This window comes from Salvelinus sp. IW2-2015, linkage group LG13 (assembly GCF_002910315.2).
Source record: "Salvelinus sp. IW2-2015 linkage group LG13, ASM291031v2, whole genome shotgun sequence".
Classification (NCBI taxonomy): Eukaryota; Metazoa; Chordata; class Actinopteri; order Salmoniformes; family Salmonidae; genus Salvelinus; species Salvelinus sp. IW2-2015.
In genome coordinates, this window is record NC_036853.1 from 31,956,876 (window position 1) to 31,976,651 (window position 19,776).

The 19,776-nt window shown below is 44.4% G+C and overlaps 1 protein-coding gene across 3 annotated transcripts in view; it reads right to left on the reverse strand.

The window, feature by feature from the left end:
- LOC111971208 (rho GTPase-activating protein SYDE2-like) overlaps positions 1 to 19,776 on the reverse strand; it is an 85,282-nt gene that overhangs the window by 16,060 nt on the left and 49,446 nt on the right. For 2 of the 3 annotated variants that reach the window (XM_070446229.1, XM_023998000.2), the window contains exons 3-4: positions 17,379 to 18,568; positions 14,032 to 14,158 (exon numbers count right to left, since the gene is read on the reverse strand). In XM_070446229.1, the coding sequence (XP_070302330.1) occupies positions 14,032 to 14,158; positions 17,379 to 18,568 (1,317 nt within the window). The remainder of the gene's footprint in view (positions 1 to 14,031; positions 14,159 to 17,378; positions 18,569 to 19,776) is intronic. The other variant, XM_070446228.1, reaches the window with a different exon arrangement.

Sequence of the window (19,776 nt, forward strand, 5' to 3'; positions counted from 1 at the left end):
TTTTATTCTGTAGTAGTTTATGTGTCGGGCGGCTAGGGTCAGTCTGTTATATCTGGAGTATTTCTCCTGTCTTATCCTGTGTCCTGTGTGAATTTAAGTATGCTATCTCTAATTCTCTCTCTCTCTTTCTTTCTTTCTCTCTCTCTCAGAGGACCTGAGCCCTAGGACCATGCCTCAGGACTAGCTGGCCTGATGACTCCTTGCTGTCCCCAGTCCAACTGGCCGTGCTGCTGCTCCAGTTTCAACTGTTCTGCCTGCGGCTATGGAAACCTGACCTGTTCACCGGACGTGCTACCTGTCCCAGACCTGCTGTTTTCAACTCTCTAGAGACAGCAGGAGCGGTAGAGATACTCTGAATGATCGGCTATGAAAAGCCAACTGACATTTACTCCTGAGGTGCTGACCTGTTGCACCCTCGACAACCACTGTGAATATTATTATTTTACCCTGCTGGTCATCTATGAACATTTGAACATCTTGGCCATGTTCTGTTATAATCTCCACCCGGCACAGCCAGAAGAGGACTGGGCACCCCTCATAGCCTGGTTCCTCTATTGGTTTCTTCTTAGGTTCTGGCCTTTCTAAGGAGTTTTTCCTAGCCACCGCGCTTCTACACCTGCATTGCTTGCTGTTTGGGGTTTTAGGCTGGGTTTCTGTACAGAACTTTGAGATATCAGCTGATGTAAGAAGGGCTTTATAAACAAATTTGATTAGATTAATCATGCAAACACATTTATTTTTTATTGTGACATTGGGAAAAAAAACAATTTAATCAATTCTAGAATATGGCTGTAACGTAACAAAATGTGGAAATTATCAAGGGGTCTGAATACTGAATCAACAATGTTCTATCTTATAACAATAAGCATTTGTGCCAATTTGAATTAAAATTGGTTCAGTGGGTACTGACGGAACATAGGGCTGAGGGAAGAAAGGAAGAGTTTAATGTACATTTTTACCAATATTTTATTTCTAACATTCTACATTACAACTCACCGTCTAGTAGTTGCATAGTGACAATGTTCCCTAACAGATTTAGAGGAGCAATGAGAACATGAATCAATGTTCACTTTTTATCATGTCCATTCCCTTTGTCCACTTAAGGAAGAGAGTCCCGTCTATTTCAGACTGCCTGGCATAATCACCATCCCTGCTACCCACTAATCCAGCCAGAGACAGGAAACAAAGAGCAGATTGACCATTAAGTGGGAATCTGGGATTAGGCTGCTTTTTAGTGGTGGAATAACCAGGATTTCCTCCCCAGAGATGGAATAATAAAGGACTGTTCCATTCTATTCTCATTCCAGTGCATGAAGTCTGGCAGGAATGCAGTAGGTACACTCCTGTTGACATAGTGATGTACAGTGCATTCAGAAAGTATTTAGACCCCTTGACTTTTTCCACATTTTGTTACGTTACAGCCTTATTCTAAAATTAAATAAACAAATCCTCATCAATCTACACACAATACACCATAATGACAAAGTGAAAACAGGTTTTTATACATTTTAGTAAATGTATTAAAATAAAAAACAGAAATAACTTATTTACATAAGTATTCAGAACCTTTGCTATGAGACTCAGGTGCATCCTGTTTCCATGAATCATCCTTGAGATGTTTCTATAACTTCATTTGAGTCCATCTGCGGTAAATTCAATTGATTGGATATGATTTGGAAAGGCAGACACATGTTTATATAAGGTCACAGTTGAAAGTGCATGTCAGAGCAAAAACCAAGCCATGAGGTCGAAGCAATTGTCCGTAGAGCTCCGAGACAGGATTGTGTCGAGGCACAGATCTGGAGAAGGGTACCAAAACATTTCTGCAGCATTGAAGGTCCCCAAAAACCACTGGCCTCCATCATTCTTAAATGGAAGAAGTTTAGAACCGCCAAGACTCTTCCTTGAGCTGTCTGCCCAGCCAAACAGAGCAATCTGGGAGAAGGGCCTTGGTCAGGGAAGTGACCAAGAACCTGATGGTCACTCTGACAGAGCTCTAGTGGTCCTCTGTGGAGATGGGAGAACCTTTCAGAAGGACAACCATCTCCGGAGCACTCCACCAATCAGCCCTTTATGGTAGAGTGGCCAGACGGAAGCCACTCTTCAGTAAAAGGCACATGACAGCCCGCTTGGAGTCTGCCAAAAGGCACCTAAAGGACTCTCAGACCATGAGAAACAAGATATCTTGTCTGATGAAACCAAGATTGAACTCTTTGGCCTGAATGCCAAGCGTCACGTTTGGAGGAAACCTGGCACTATCCCTACGGTGAAGAATGGTGGTGGCAGCATCATGCTGTGGGGATGTATTTCAGCGGCAGGGACTGGGAGACTAGTCAGGATCGAGGGAAATATAAACGGAGCAAAGTACAGAGAGATCCTTGATGAAAACCTTCTCCAGAGTGCTCAGGACCTCAGACTGGGGTAAAGGTTCACCTTCCAACAGGACAGCGACCCTAAGCGACCCCACAGCCAAGACAACGCAGGAATGGCTTCGGGACATGTTTCTGAATGTCCTTGAGTGGCCCAGCCAGAGCCCGGACTTGAATCCGATCGAACATCTCTCACAACAAAATAGCTGTGCAGCGGCACTCCCCATTCAACCTGACAGAGGTTAACAGGATCTACAGAGAAGAATGGGAGAAACTCCCCAAATAAAGGTATGTCAAGCTTGTTGCATCATACAAAAGAAGACGCAACGCTGTAATCACTGTCAATGGTGCTTCAACAAAGTACTGAGTACAGGTCATGAATATTTACTGTGCCAGTCAACATTTTGGACACACCTACTCATTCAAGGGTTTTTATTTATTTGACTATTTTCTACATTGTTGAATAATAGTGAAGACATCAAAACTACGAAATAACAAATATGGAATCATGTAGGAACCAAAAAAAGTGTTAAACATCTAAATATATTTTATATTTGAGATTCTTCAAAGTAGCCACCCTTTGCCTTGATGACAGGTTTGCACACTCTTGGCATTCATTCAAATCAGCTTCATGAGATAGTCACCTGAAATGCTTTTCCAACAGTCTTGAAGGAGTTCCCACATATGCTGAGCACTTTTTGGCTGCTTTTCCTTCACTCTGCGGTCCAACTCATCCCAAACCATCTCAATTGAGTTGAGGTCGGGTGATTGTGGAGGTCAGGTCATCTGATGCAGCACTCCATCACTCTCCTTCTTGGTCAAATAGCCCTTACACAGCCTGGAGGTGTGTTTTTTTGGTCATTGTCCTGTTGAAAAACAAATGATAATCCCACTAAGCTCAAACCAGATGGGATGGCATATCGCTGCAGAATGTTGTGGTAGCCATGCTGGTTAAGTGTGCCTTGAATTCTAAATAAATCACAGAAAGTGTCACCAGAAAAGCACCCTCACACCTCCTCCTGGAAGCTTCACGGTGGGAACCACACATGCAGAGATAATCCGTTCACCTACTCTGCATCTCACAAAGTTACAGTGGTTGAAACCAAAAAATCTCAAATTTGGACATATTTCCACCGGTCTAATGTCCATTGCTCGTGTTTCTTTGCCCAAGCAAGTCTCTTCTTATTACTGGTGTCCTTTAGTAGTGGTTTCTTTGGAGTAATTCGACCATGAAGGCCTGATTCACGCAGTCTCCTCTAAACAGTTGATGTTGAGATGTATCTGTTACATGAACTCTGAGAAAGCATTTATTTGGGCTGCAATCTGAGGTGAAGATAATTGCCGATTTCCGAGGCTGGTAACTAAGGAACTTATCTTCTGCAGCAGAGGTAACTCTGGGTCTTCCTTTCCTGTGGCGGTCCACATACGAGCCAGTTTCACCATAGCGCTTGATGGTTTTTGCGACTGCACTTGAAGAAATGTTCAAAGTTCTTGACATTTTCCAGATTGACTGACCTTCATGTCTTAAAGTAATGATGGACTGTCATTTCTATTTGCTTATTTGAGCTGTTCTTGCCTTAATATGGACTTCGTGTTTTACCAAATAGGGCTCTCTTCTGAATACCCCCATACTTTGTCACAACACAACGGATTGGCTCAAATGCATTAAGAAGGAAAGAAATTCCACAAATTAACAAGGCACACCTGTTAATTGAAATGCATTCCAAGGTGACTACCTCATGAAGCTGGTTGAGAGAATGCCAATAGTGTGCAAAGCTGTCATCAAGGCAAAGGGTAGCTACTTCGAAGAATTAGTTTAATTTTTTTTGGTTACAACATGATTCCATATTTGTTATTTCATAGTTTTTATGTCTTCACTATTATTCTAGAATGTGGAAAAAAATAAAGAAAAACCCTTGAATGAGTAAGTGTGTCCAAACGTTTGACTGGTACTGTATGTAAATGTAATATGTGTTTTATTTTGAATAAATTTGCAACAATTTCTAAAAACCTGTTTTTGCTTCGTCATTATGGAGTGTTGTGTGTAGATTGAGGGGGGAAAACGATTTAATCTATTTTAGAATAAGACTAACGTAACAAAATATGGAAAAAGTCAAGATACTTTCCGAATGCACTCTAGATTCAGTTCACTGTTGAAAAGTCCAAGATGACTCTCTGGGTCAGTTGTGATATATTCAGCAGAGACATCCAACTTAAATACACTGGCAAGAGCATAGTACATAGTTACAGTATAGAGATAAGAATATCAACAACAACTACACTAGGTGTGAATGTACTAAACTAATCTGAAAATGTATAGTAGGGTCCTACTGTATGTTAAAGATGTATACATACACTTAGTGTACAAAACATTAAGAACACCTGCTTATTCCATGACATAGACAGACCACTTTAATTCTTGTGAAAGCTATGATCACTTATTGATGTCACTTGTTAAATCCACTTCAATCAGTGTAGAAGGATTTTTAAACCTTGAGACAATTGAACGGGGTATGGTGGTAGGTACCAGGCACACTGGGTTGTGTCAAGAACTGCAACGCTGCTGGGGTTTTCACGCTTCTTTGTGTATCAAGAATGGTCCACCACCCAAAGGACATCCCGCCAACTTGACACAACTGTGGGGAGCATTGAAGTCAACATGGGCCAGCATCCCTACGGAACTCTTTCGAAACCTTGTAGTTTCCATGCCCCGACGAATTGAGGCTGTTCATTCAGTGTATTTTATTTCGTCTTTGCTGTGTAAAAAACGATTTCCTATTTTGCTCCTATACTGTGTCATAGAACTCATGGTGTGTGACCGTTTCTTCCCCTTCCGCTGAGCCTAACCCAGGTCTGTTTGCACATTATGAGCCTGAACTGAGCCCCCTCCATAACTGTACTCAAGACCCAACATGGCTCAATACAGCAGTACACAGAAGCGAGTCTGAAAAAAAAAAAAAAAAATCCTGCAAAACTAAGTCTGCTGTGTCAACCAATCAGGGAAGGCACCTAAAGCAGACTTCTCTCTCTAGAGGGTCTATTTGCATTGATGAGAAATAAGGAGAACTTTGAGAAATATCGATTCTCGAGAGACATTACTGTAATGCAAACTTGCGTATTGTAAAAAGCTACCTCCGGAGGTCGCACATGACACTCCCACCACAGTTGCCCCTCTATAAGTAGGGCAGCATAAACAGAAATGTCTGGTTGAGCCCAACATTCATTCAGTAAAAATAATAATAGCAGAGCGATGTTTTTGAAACAGCTGAAATGTATAGACATTTTCATTCCATTTGAGACTTGTTTTATTGAGTTTTCACCTGCAATTTTCGCTGTAGCTTTAAAAGGTCCTCATTAAATGAAACACACTCACACAAACACAAGGCAAGGTCAGGCTCAGGGGTGAACAGGTGTCCTTGCTCTGCAGGTGTTACCCTTATTTTCACAGCCTGTCAGACAGGCAACAAACACGCCACGGAAAGGAGGACTGTTGTTCAGGGAAGGTGTTTTGGTTTTTCGGTGAAGTTGTTTTGGGATTTTGTGCCAGTAATTAGCTTTGAATTGATTGAGAAATAGTGTTTTGGGTCAAAATTGTAATCCCTGAAAGGCAAATCTCACTATAGATCGTCCTGAAAACTGAAACAGAGCAAAGTAGACTTTTGCAGAATCTCTACAGAAATATCAGGAAATATTATGACATCCATACACTACAAGACCAATACTGTAATGGGGGCAATGCTCCAAAACCTTTGAACTCTTGTTAAAACAAAAACTACAGGTCACTGGTGCCGTCGGCCGGTGCCACCCTAAAGTAACAAATTACGGACTTGTTCTCCCCTACCAACACTACAACCCCAATTTCAGCACCCCCACTACTCCCCCATCCCCTCGAACCAGCAGACCAGTAGAGAGAAGGCTGGGGGGGGGGGGGTCCAGTCCTTATGTTGCCTCAAGGTGTTGCCTGCTGCTCTCTCTGACACCCGTCCACCCACTCACACAGGGCCAGGGCTGTAGGTCTTTGTATGGCGGGCTGACCACCTCCCTCCGGGGCGTCCCTGCCTCCTGGTGGCCCAGAGCTCAGCTAATCCAACACGCGTGAGTGAGCCAAATACCATCTGTATTTGTTCGGCAACAAAGGGGGCACTTGTTAATGTCTTTCCATGTCTTCACTGCACGGGGAGGGCTGGGCTGGAGTGGAGGGAAGTGGACTGGCGGTATGAAAAACAATTCAAGTCAGCTAGCTGAGCTACAAACTGGGGTCTGTATCCCTGATAACAAACTAGGCTTGCAAAACGAGGTAATCTATGGCAGTCTTGGTAACTTTGGTCATTTATACTTGAATAACCCTTTAAAAAAGTATTAATATATAGTGTAAATGTTTTATATCTGTGTCCAGATAGTCCATGAGTTTCTAGTAGAAAGACCATATGGCTTAAGAGAAAATAGCCTAATTAATGAAAAAAGCATCTAATCAACAATGGAATTATTTTCTATTAATTCTGCAACTCTTCCAACTATTGACTTTAACTCACAACTGCCACCAGTTTGGCGTCAATATTTACAAAAAAGACATTGACATTGTAAAATAAATAAAGTGTGTAAAAAAAATATAAAGGATATTACATGCTGAAACCCTCATATTAAAAACAAATGTATTCATTAAGTTGACGGTTTATATTTAGGATAATATTTTACAACTTTGTCATTCTATTTTAAAATCATCGTATTTAATTATTTTTATATAAACTCGGCAAAAAAAGAAACGTCCCAATTTCAGGACCCGGTCTTTCAAAGAATTCGTAAAAATCCAAATAACTTCATAGATCTTCATTGTAAAGGGTTTAAACACTGTTTCCCATGCTTGTTCAATGAACCATACACAATGAATGAACATGCAACCTGTGGAACGGTTGTTAAGACACTAACAGCTTACAGGCGGTAGGCAATTAAGGTCACAGTTATGAAAACTTAGGACACTAAAGAGGTCTTTCTGCTGACTCTGAAAAACACAAAAAGAAAGATGCCCAGGGTCCCTGCTCATCTGCGTGAACGTGCCTTAGGCATGCTGCAAGGAGGCATGAGGACTGCAGATGTGGCCAGGGCAATAAATTGCAATGACCGTACTGTGAGACGCCTAAGACAGCGCTACAGGGAGACAGTACGGACAGCTGATCGTCCTCGCAGTGGAAGACCACGTGTAACACCTGCACAGGATCGGTACATCCGAACATCACACCTGCGGGACAGGTACAGAATGGCAACAACAACTGCCTAAGTTACACCAGGAACGCACAATCCCTCCACCAGTGCTCAGACTATCCGCAATAGGCTGAGAGAGGCTGGATTGAGGGCTTGTAGGCCTGTTGTAAGGCAGGTCCTCACCAGACATCACCGGCAACAACGTCGCCTATGGGCACAAACCCACCATCACTGGACCAAACAGGACTGGTAAAAAGTGCTCTTCACTGACGAGTCGCGGATTTGTCTCACCAGGGGTGATGGTCAGATTCGCGCTTTTCGTCGAAGGAATGAGTGTTACACCGAGGCCTGTACTCTGGAGCGGGATCGATTTGGAGGTGGAGGGTCCGTCATGGTCTGGGGCGGTGTGTCACAGCATCATCGGACCGAGCTTGTTCTCATTGCAGGCAATCTCAACGCTGTGCGTTACAAGGAAGACATCCTCCTCCCTCATGTGGTACCCTTCCTGCAGGCTCATCCTGACATGACCCTCCAGCATGACAATGCCACCAGCCATACTGCTCGTTCTGTGCGTGATTTCATGCAAGATAGGAATGTCAGTGTTCTGCCATAGCCAGCGAAGAGCCCGGATCTCAATCCATTTGAGCACGTCTGGGACCTGTTGGATCAGAGGGTGAGGGCTAGGGCCATTCCCCCCAGAAATGTCCGGGAACTTGCAGGTAACTTGGTGGAAGAGTGGGGTACCATCTCACAGCAAGAACGGGCAAATCTGGTGCAGTCCATGAGGAGGAGATGCACTGAAGTACTTAATGCAGCTGGTGGCCACACCAGATACTGACTGACACTTTTGATTTTGACCCCCCCTTGTTCAGGGACACATTATTCCATTTCTGTTAGTCACATGTCCGTGGAACTTGTTCTGTTTATGTCGCAGTTGTTGAATCTTATGTTCTTGAAATCTTATTTTTCCACGTTAAGTTTGCTGAAAATAAACGCAGTTGACAGTGAGAGGACGTTTATTTTTTCTGCTGAGTTTAAAAGCCCACACAGAGGCCCAAAGATAATTACAGACACCTGTGATAATCTCAAGTACCCCAAAAGGCCACTAGATGTCATGTGATAAAATCCTTGAAAGTTACCCAAATTCTGGTAGTTTACAGGAAAACATAGAAAGTTAGCAGTAATATAATACCCTCCCTTTGCAACCCTATAACAAACTAACAAGTGAAAGAGGAGTCTCAACTTTCGATTTCTTCTTTGGAGCAACTAGCAGCTCAAAACACTGGCCTACCTTTCACTGTTTTGTTCACGTTAGAACACATCACTGAAGCTTCTTGTTGGCTTCCTGCCAAGCAGAAAGTTGCTTGAAAGGGCTATCCTCAGATAACTGTCAACTGTCCTTGCATTAGGCTACCAGGTGGAGCAACATCAGTTAACCCTTGTGTGGTGTTCAGGTCTGTAAGGACCCATTTTCAATGTTTACTAAAATAAAAATGATACAATGATAGAACCTGAGACTCATTGGCCTTGGCTCATTTTCTGTGAAGAACATGTAAAATAACACATTTTCATTGAGTGCACACTGCACCAGCCTACACATGTATATTACATATGTGGTGGTTCGGTCCATTGGAACCGAGGGTAATAATAGTGTGTGTGTATGTGTGTAGGTGAAAACAAATACAAATTAAACAAAAAGGTTTGCTGTGTGCCTTCACTCTGTCTTCCTCCTCCCTGGGCCTGATGTTTCAACATAGCACCAAGAACCTGTCTGTCTGTGTCCCGCTTTTCTCGCACTCTTTACCCTTTGTAGTGTGTGAAGATGAAGAATTTTCAGAATGAGGACCATGTCTCTGTCAATTCGGAGTCTGACAGGGAGTTGGAAGAAGAGGACGAGATTGACCCCCAGCCAGCCCCAGGACCAGCCCGTCAGCAGCCAGCTCATCAGCAGCTTGAAGGAGGAGAAATATGGATGTCAAAAAATTGTCTTCTTGCCCAAAGAATGAGCCACCCCGCATTACTGCCAATGTGATAAGGATGCAATCAGGGCTTGACGCAGATGGCAGTTACTCATGTGTAGGACATAAAGTCTTCTTTTGAACTGTACATCCCAGACACCATTCAGAAAATCATTCTGGACTGCACTAATTTGGAGTGAAGGTATGTTTTTGGAGAGAGACGGAAGGAGATGTACCAAACTCATTTACATGCATACTTTGGGGTTCTTTTTCTTGCTGGTGTTTTCAGATCCAATGGGGAATCCAGAGAATCCTTGTGAGATGCAGAAACTGGCAGATAACTTGCAACAATGTATCTGGAAAACTTCCACATTATTTCCAGGATTATCCACTTCGATAACCGAGACACCAGACCAGTTCGGCAACAGAAAGACAAGCTAGCTGCAATCAGGTCAGTGTGTGGGACAAGTGGGTGGACCGCCTTCCCCTGTTTTACAACCCTGAGCCCAACGTTACTGTTGATGAGCAGCTTATGCCATTTAGGTGCTGCTGCCCCTTCAGGCAGTACATATCTTCTAAACCCACAAAATATGGAATCAAGATCTGGGCTGACTGCGATGCTGCTTCATCATATGCGTGGAACTTGCAAGTGTATATGGGGGTGCCAGATGGAGGAGCCCCTGAGAAGAACCAAGGGATGCAGGTTGTCTTGGACGTGACAGGGACTCCGTGGCCGCAACATCACATGTGATAAGTACGGCGCCGGAGAAAAAGGCAGTTTTATGTGCCCCCAACCGATTGCGTTTTTTTGTTCATTTATTTGTGTTGTTTGTAACTTATTTTTTAAACTTATTTTGTACATAATGTTGCCGCTACCGTCTCTTATGACCGAAAATAACTTCTGGACATCAGGACTGCGATTACTCACCACGGACTAGCAGAATCCTTTTTTTCCTTTGACGAGTCTGACGAGCCCGACGCGAACGATATACTGCTTTCTCGGGAACAGGCCCAGATCCCCGTGATTTGCGTGAAGCGGAGGCAGAGAAAAAGGGTCCGGAGGGCGGGCTGCCTTTTGAGAGTTCGTAGGCGATCGAATAAACCCCGACTTCCTCCCATTCAGCTAGCAAACGTGCATTCTTTGGAGAATAAAATAGATGACCTTCGCGGAAGATTAAACTACCAACGGGACATTCAAAACAGTAATATCTTATGCTTCACAGAGTCGTGGCTGAACGACGACACTATCAACATACAGCTGGTTAGTTATACAGTGCACCGGCAGGATAGAACAGCAGCGTCTGGTAAGACAAGGGGCAACGGACTATGTATTTTTGTAAATAACCGCTGAATGAGCTGTATTCCGCTATAAGCAAACAAGAAAACACCCAGAGGCGGCCCTCCTAGTAGCCTAGGACTTTAATGCAGGGAAACTTAAATCCATTTTACAACATTTCTACCAGCATGTTAAATACACGGAACAGGCCTATTAATTCTTCTGAGTTTGTGTTCATGGCTGACACGTTCCTAGTGTCCTATGTGCCAAAGAAAGGCAAAAATGTGGTACTCATGAGTACGCTGCATAGGGATGGGAGAGTCTGTGTGGCCAGGAAACCAGAAATCATAAAGGAATACAATGCCACAAAAGGGGGGGTGGACAACTTAGACAAGCTGGTGACTGGCTACAGTTGCAAAAGAAGAACCCTACGCTGGCCACTTGTGATATTCTTCAACATCTCGGACATCTCAGCTTACAACGCGGTTGTCATCTGAATGACATTGAACACAGATTGGAACAGACGGAAGCTCCAGAGGAGACGGCTCTTTCTCGAGGAGCTGGGCAAGTCATTGGTAAGACCTCAAATCCAGAGGAGGCAACATATCCCAAGGACCCCAGCTTCTGCAGCCATAGTGATGAGGATTCAGGAGGAGGATACTGGTGTGAGTGATGTTGTTGCATGTGTGTGTCTGAATCTCCTACCTTGGCTTGCTGTAACTATATATGTGAGTGAGTGAGTGAGATGTTAGTAAAATTCCTGTACTAAGTGTTTTCATCAATGTAGATTGCAGCCGGTAGCAACAAGAAGAAGCGCTGCAATGTGTTGGGACCCAAGAAGGACAGGAAGACACAGTACACATGCATCAAGTGCAAGAAATACATTTGCAACCACACACAGTAAAACTCTGTCCCTCATGTGGTGTGTAGACCAGCCTTAATTAGTGTTCAATGAGGCTCATTTATCATTTCCATAAAATACTGTATGTAAAATTTGTCCTTCCAATTTGTTCAGATCAAAGCAATAAACAGCAATAGTAATGAAAACCTTGTTTCATTTATATTTGTTCAAGATAAACATGATTTATTCCACCCATGTTTTGATTATATAAAAAAACAGCGCTTTTATTGATAAATGTGATCTAGCAGAGGTAAATGGCACATACTAACCATGTATGCTGTCTATATTGCTTGTAATTGATATAAGTCCACATCTAAGTATTAAGTATTTTTACGTAAATTCTGTATTGGGTCCATCAGACCTGTGAACATTGGGTGAATAACAAAAACACCACACAAGGGATCCTTGTATATGCTCCTAGCTATGTTACATAGACTAAAAATAAATTATACTTCAAGAAGAACTTCAAAATGGCAGATGCTGTTACTGACCCAGTAGGCCTCTCAACTGCCTCCCTTGGTTAAGCATTACGGATTCTACAAGCAGGACCAGAAGAGTCAGAGGTAATCCCTGCCCGGTGGACTGAAACACACAACCGTGACTAAAAGTAAAATGACCAGCTTGTCCCTCCATCTGTGCTCCTGTCTAAAGGGGCTGGGGACTGGAGGGCTGGGAGACTGGAGGGTGGGTCTGTGGACACTGGGTCCTGCCAAAGCCTCCCAGCCCTGGAGGAATGTCCCCTAGTCAAAGGGGGCTAAGAGAGAGAGAGCGCTTCTGCCCCCCTCCACCTCCCTCCCTGATTTAAGCCACATCCCAGCTGTTAACACAGACTCTGATTCGATTACAGTGCAGATCTGCAAGGTCTAGACTCCTGTTGTCTATGTGTCTATTGACTCCATGTTAACCTACAAAAAAACGTCTGAATGTACATAGCAAAAACTTTATGGGGTTAAACTGAAAGTGCAAGGAAAATCTAACCCCAGGAAATCTGCTGATACAAAAACAGAGTTGGCTAAATAAATTCAGTTAATTTATGTCAGCTACTGTTCTGTATTCAGAGCATGACAACCATGATGAGGCTGTTTACTGAAGTTGGTAACTTTGTCTGGGATCAAGGTTTGAAACAAAGGAAGGCCAGGCAGTGCACATGTTTTGCAAGCTCTGGATTGAACTTTGACTTGGTCTTCCTTTTTACTACCTCTGCCTTTTAAATTAGCCGTGTGACAAGCCAGCCCTCACCGACTCCTCTTAGCTCACACGTTTGGCATGCTTATTAGCTAGCCTCTCTGTCTCTCTCTCTGGCTGGCCTGACTCCACTCAAACCACCAACCCCCATACCCCTCTATCTACCACCGCTCTCTGCCCAGCCTAACCCAGCCCTGCCTAGCCCAGGACAACCACCCTTCCTCTCTTTCTCTCTCTCCCTCACTCCACTTCCTCAGCCCATCTGCAACAACCGCATGCTCGGCAGAGCAAATTTAGGCAGCAAGCATAAACCAACAATCCACGCTGGTGTTGGCCCTTTTTTTATTACCCGCTCAACTGTTAACTGTGTTCTTTGCTCTGCCATGCATTCAGATCAAAGCAGGCATCATACGAGGACTCCTATAAGGGCCTCTTCCCAATCCCACAATGCCGAGGGATTCCATGGTCTTCCTCTTTTTCGGTGGGAGAAATCCATGAGCAAGTATTTTTCTCATAACTGTCTATTCCCGGAATCTGTATTCATTGGTTGACTGAAGGTGACATGGCAGCCAGACTCTAGAAGCGAACAGATAATTGGTGTTGGTTAATTCAGCCATTTTGATCAGGCGAATATCCTTCTGCAGGGGGAAGAGGAAAATTGGACATTCACTCAAGTCCCCACGTGTTCAGGCAGAACAAATACAAATATTTAGCAAATGAAATACTTTGTCCTAGTTTGTCACTGACACTGATTAAACCAGTGAGGAATTACAGTACTTTAAGCAGAGTGAAACTGGGTTATTGTCTCCTCTTGTGTAGATAATGGCAAAACAGTGTATGTGTGTGTGTGTGTGTGTGTGTGTGTGTGTGTGTTCCAGAGGTGGTCAGAGAGAGTTGTGTGTCTGAACCTGGAAGAGAGGAATGAAGAATTGACCTAAATGCACGTTGGCCTGGATGGTTGGCTGGTTCGTGTGAGGACTCTCCCCTCAGGCACACTCACATACTGGTGGTATGCTGACTGGAATGCTTTTACTACAAAACACACACACGCACAGACTTGTAGGACATGTGTATATGTCACACACACAGCAAGGGTTTTAATATATGTTAGGGGTTCTGATGCGGTTGGCAGTGTAATGTTACCTGTGATGACGTTGATGTCAGGGTAAGTGTTTTCACAGAGCTCCACTCCTAGGCTGTCCCTCTCAAAGGCCTCCCGCAGCTCCTTCTTTACTGCTGCTGAGCCACACAGACGGTAGAGGCCCACAACCTGCAGAAACACACACAACCAGGTTGAATACACACACACACACACACACACAACTTGCAAAAACATACACCTAGCTTAAATATTTTCCCAAATATAACCAGGTCATTCACAACCCATTCACACACATACACAATCCGTCTCAATTGGTTCAAGGCTTAAAAATTATCCTTTAACCTGTCCCTCCCCTTCATCTATACTGATTGAAGTGGATTTAACAAATGACATCAATAAGGGAGCATAGCTTTCACCTGGATTCACCTGGTCAGTCTATGTTATGGAAAGAGCAGGTGTTCGAGCAATGTTTTGTGTATATTCAGCATGACATTCATGTGAGCATGATAATATCACTACAACCCAAAATGAATGTGAAATGCACTCATAACTTAGCCATGACAGCAATTTATTTAGACTACTTTGCATTTGTCTGGGCTTTGCTATCAGTAGCCAGCCATCAGCCATGGGTGGAGCATTGCACTCGGAGTTGAAATGCTCTCTGGGAATCGTAGTATGCTGTCTAAAAATCCATTGTATGTCTATGGTGTGTAGACTATATTGCAATATAGAAGATTCAGAAATGAGTTTCAAAGTGTTTTTTTATGTCATTTTGGATGCTCTGAGTCTCAGATATGGTTTTGCATAAGGAAAACGTATGTTTTATTTTTTGAAAGAAATTGAATATAGAAGATATTCTACTTGTTATTTTAGTTCTACCGGTTATTAACATATTGTTTCATGTTTAAAAAAAGAAAGCCCAGTGGTTTTTCTGTGACTTTAGTTAATCAGTTGCTGTGGTATCGCTTCGGTATCGAGTATCGTTTTGGTATTGAGTAATGTTTCAGTATCGACTATCGTGATACTAAACCTGGTATCGAAGTCAAAACTCTGGTATCGTGACAACACTAAGCTGGACACAATATCTATAGTTTTTACAGACCTACAGGCTCCAACCACATGTCTATACAGGCTACTAGCCACACTGTTCGTGCCTGAGATCTCTCGGTTCTGTCTAGCATTTCTAAACCTCACTCCCTCACACGAGAGGGAGAAAAATGGGCAGATTAGGCAAGGATTTAGCTTTGTGCAAAAGTAAACAGAAGTCACTGGGCACAATGAGCAAGTCCATTGAGAGAAAGCTCTACCTTTAGTTTAGGGTCAGTAGAAGCTCTGAGAGGAGAGAGCAGAGCAACAGGCGGTAGTGTGACAGCTGGTAGTGAAGAGGCCTTGGCCTTATCTACTGCACTGCTGAGCAACACACACACACACACACACACACACACACACACACACCACACACACACACCACACACACACACACACACACACACACACACACCACACACCACACACACACACACACACACACACACACACACACACACAAATAGGAAATAATGGTCTGTCCTCGTCTTAATTAAAAACAACAGAATGGTTTACTGTGGTGAGTCAGGGACTTTCTGAATGAACCCTGAATGAGCGAGCATACACACACACACACACAGACACAAACAGTGCCTGGTTGGACCCCTAACTAAGCCAATCAGTAGGGAGTGGAACTTCACAGGTTGAAAAAAGATGGTTGCACCTGCACCATTTACAGACTTCTGACCCCTCATAGCTTCTCGCAAAACAATGCAAGCGCTACAATTCACAACGTCGTATTTTATATTTGGTCAAATGACTTTTTACTTGTGAGAACACAACTAGCGCAGTTGATGTCAGCTGGCTATTTTTCTCAATATGTCTGGTAGAGATACTGTACTTTCTTAAAGAAATCTGACACTACCAAACACAAAAAACACACATTACAGCATCCACACACATTACTCGCTTCTGTGACACCAATCTGCAGTCTTTTCAGAACAGCCACAATCATCCCCCAAGTGCTTTAAAAGCTTCAGAGCCCCTCGGGCCATGCATTTGTGGAGACACTGAAACGAGAGTAGTCTCCATCTAGGGATACACATAATTATTTCTAAAGACATGCTATGCTGTGTGTCTGGCTCTCTCTGCCTGCCTCAGTGACACGTCCTATACATTCCTGTGTAATCTGGTGTAGATCCCCTCCTAACCCCTCTCAGCATGGGCCCCTGGGGGACCACGGGGTAAAGATGGCTCCAAACTGCATCTAGTGATACATAGTCATATCCCCTTACATAAGCTCTACTATGTCTTTGACATATGTGTGTCTCTTTAAACAACAGGGAAAGAGAACAGGAGAGACAAATGGAGAGAGAAATAAATGGAGTACAAAGAAAACACAGGTAATAAATGAACTTGGCCAGTGGCTAAAACCATTACCACAAAACGGATTGGCCCAAATGCATAGCCACCCCAGTTCGGGACAGTCCCATGGCATGCTCAATGTCTAGGCCAGACAGAGCCTTCAGAGTAACACTGATAAATGTCCTCTATAAGAACCTGAAGGAAGGTCTGCCTATGAGCCTGCTGGTAGCCATAGTCCCCTTCCCCCACTGAGGGTGAGCCCATGCAGAGCAGCCAGCCAGAGGACTGATATATGAGCTGTGTCATGTAGTTTGGAGAGGCCTGGAGAAAGGCCCTGGAGAATGGCCCGATGGAGGTTGCCCCACCAAGGACCAGCCACTCAGGGCACCTGCTGCCCGTGGTCCTCCCTAAGATGGATGGATTTTCTACGGCAGCAGCCAGGCACTTTTTACTGCTGGGTGGCATCTCAACTAATTAGAAGAAACCAGTGCCAAAGGAAAGAGATTAATTAGAGAGTCTCTCTCCTTTGGCACTGGGCTTCAAAGAAGAAGACGGGAAGAGGTATAGAGCAGTTCTCATATGGTACATCTGCAGCCAGCCTCCCAATACCCCTGCTGCCTGTCTCGCTCTGTTCCATCTCTCTCTCTCTTTCTGTATCACATAAAAGGCCACTTGCAACATGAAAACAAGAAGGCCTGTTATTTGATGCATGGTCTAATGTATGCCACTCAACCAGAATCATCCAGAACTCGCCTCTGGACATGTTCCTGTCTCACCGAATGCTGAGTAACCAGGCCACTCACTCAGCTTGTTGGCTGTCGCAATATGAAAGCACTGTACTGGCTATTCCTTGCCAAAATCGGTAGTTGGCTAACTAAGAAAGTCCAAGGTCTAAATAAGTGGTCTCTGACAGTCCAAGGCCCGTGGGCCAAATTTTCATTGTTGTACATAAAAGGCTGTAAAAACATTAAACATTAACACCATGAACTGAACTCACCTGGCAGCCTCTCGTCTCGATCTCCGTGATGCACTTCTCGATGAGCAGGGGCAGCATGAGTCCTGTGTTTTCCCTCACAACCACCCTCCAGGCCTCCACCCCAAACATCTGTGGCTCCCGGTCCCCATTGTAGCCTCCATCCAGGGAGTTCTGCCACTGCTCCATCAGGTTCAGCTTCACGTAGATCAGGCCTCGAGGCTCCAGCTTCACCGCCAGCTGATGACTCCTGGTCACCCTGAAGAGTGCCGGTAACACCACTGTGCCGTAACAGCACACCCGGTTCTTCTTGGGTGTGGGGTCCCAGCTGAACACCACTAGCTTCAGGTGCTGGGCGTTCTCCAGCTCAATGTTGAAGGTGTGGTCCATGTCTAGGAAGGTGGTCCGACAGGTGAGCAGGGCAGTGCGTGCCTTGTTGACCGAGTCCACCTGGATGGCACAGTAGACGTCTCGGGAGTCGAAGCGTGGTGGCTTGAGGTCCTCAGCGCCGTAGAAGTGCAGGCTCATCAGGCCCGAGATGTATTGGGTGCACTTAGGCTGTTCTGTGAAGGCGTAGTGGCGGAACGCGTCAATGTCTAGTTCTGTGCCGTGCAGCTTGGGGCTGCCACTTCCTCCGGTTACTCCTCCAGCTCCTGTTTTCTCTCCTCCTCCAGTGGCTGGGTCTTTCTCCTTCCCATTGACTCCCTTGGCCTCTGAGGACCCGTGCTTCCCAGACTTGGCCACCAGTTCTGGGGAGTCCCCGTCACTGAGGTAGCCCCCCTTGCTAGCCGACTTGGAGGTCCCGCTGCTCTTCTTCTTGCTGTAGCTTTGTTGGGTCGACACACTGCTGTCCAGGTGATACCTCGAGATCACATTATGGCTAGCCGCCGCCCCCTGCCCACCCCTTGGGGACAACCTGGGGGGAGCCGGGCCTGGTTCTGATCCGTAATTGGTTTTGGGACACTGGGTCCTTGTCTCTAAGATGCTGCTCTCGCTGGCTCCGTTGCAGCTGCTGTTGTTGTTGCTACTGGTCACTTTTATGCTGAGCTTGCGGCTGAGTTCCGGAAGCTTCTTCATCTTCATGGAGAGTTTCCTGACAGTGCGTGGGGACATGATCTTGTCCGGGAATGACCAGTTGAGGGAGCTTCCCTTTTTGCCAGGGTTGAGGCTGGAGGGCGGCGGGAAGCCAGGGATGGCCAGGTCAGGGGCTTCTGCTGCAAGGAAACAACCAGGACAGAGAGAGGGGTAGACATAATTTTAAACTGTGAAAATACACCAAGATAAAAGATTACCAAGATAATACACCAAAATAACACTCAACCTCGTGGCACAAAAGAAGGGCACTGGAAAGATTTCTTAACTTAATTTTTTTGCCATGTACTTACTGTATACAGTTGAAGTCAGAAGTTTACATACACTAAGGTTGGAGTCAATAAAACTCGTTTTTTAACCACACCACAAATATCTTGTTAACAAACAATAGTTTTGGCAAGTCGGTTAGGACATCTACTTTGTGCATGACACAAGTAATTTTTCAACAATTGTTTCCAGACAGATTATTTCACTCATAATGCACTGCATCACAATTCCAGTGGGTCAGAAGTTTACTTACACTAAGTTGACTGTGCCTTTAAACAGCTTGGAAGATTCCAGAAAATTATGTTATGGCTTAGAAGCTTCTGATAGGCTAATTTACATAATTTGAGTCAATTGGAGGTGTCCCTGGATGATGTATTTCAAGGCCTACCTTCCAACTCAGTGCCTCTTTGCTTGATATCATGGGAAAATCAAAAGAAATCAGCCAAGACCTCAGAAAAAAAATTGTAGACCTCCACAAGTCTAGTTTCCAAATGCCTGAAGGTACCACGTTCATCTGTACAAACAATAGTACGCAAGTATAAACACCATGGGACCACACAGCCGTCATACCGCTCAGGAAAGTCTCCTTCTGTCTCCTAGAGATGAACGTACTTTGGTGCGAAAAGTGCAAATCAATTCCAGAACAAAAGGACCTTGTGAAGATGCTGGAGGAAAAAGGTACAAAAGTATCTATATCCACAGTAAAACGAGTCCTATATCGACATAAACTGAAATGCCGCCCAGCAAGGAAGAAGCAACTGCTTCAAAACCGCCATAAAAAAGCCAGACTACGGTTTACAACTGCACATGGGGACAAAGATCGTACTTTTGGAGAAATGTTCTCTGGTCTGATGAAACAAAAATAGAACTGTTTGGACATAATGACCGTCGTTATTTTTGGAGGAAAAAGAGGGAGGCTTGCAAGCCGAAGAACACCATCCCAACGTGAAGCACAGGGGTGGAAGCATCATGTTTGTGGGGGTGCTTTGTTGCAGGAGGGACTGGTGCATGTCACAAAATAGAGATGCATCATAAGGAGGAAAATTATGTGGTATATTGAAAC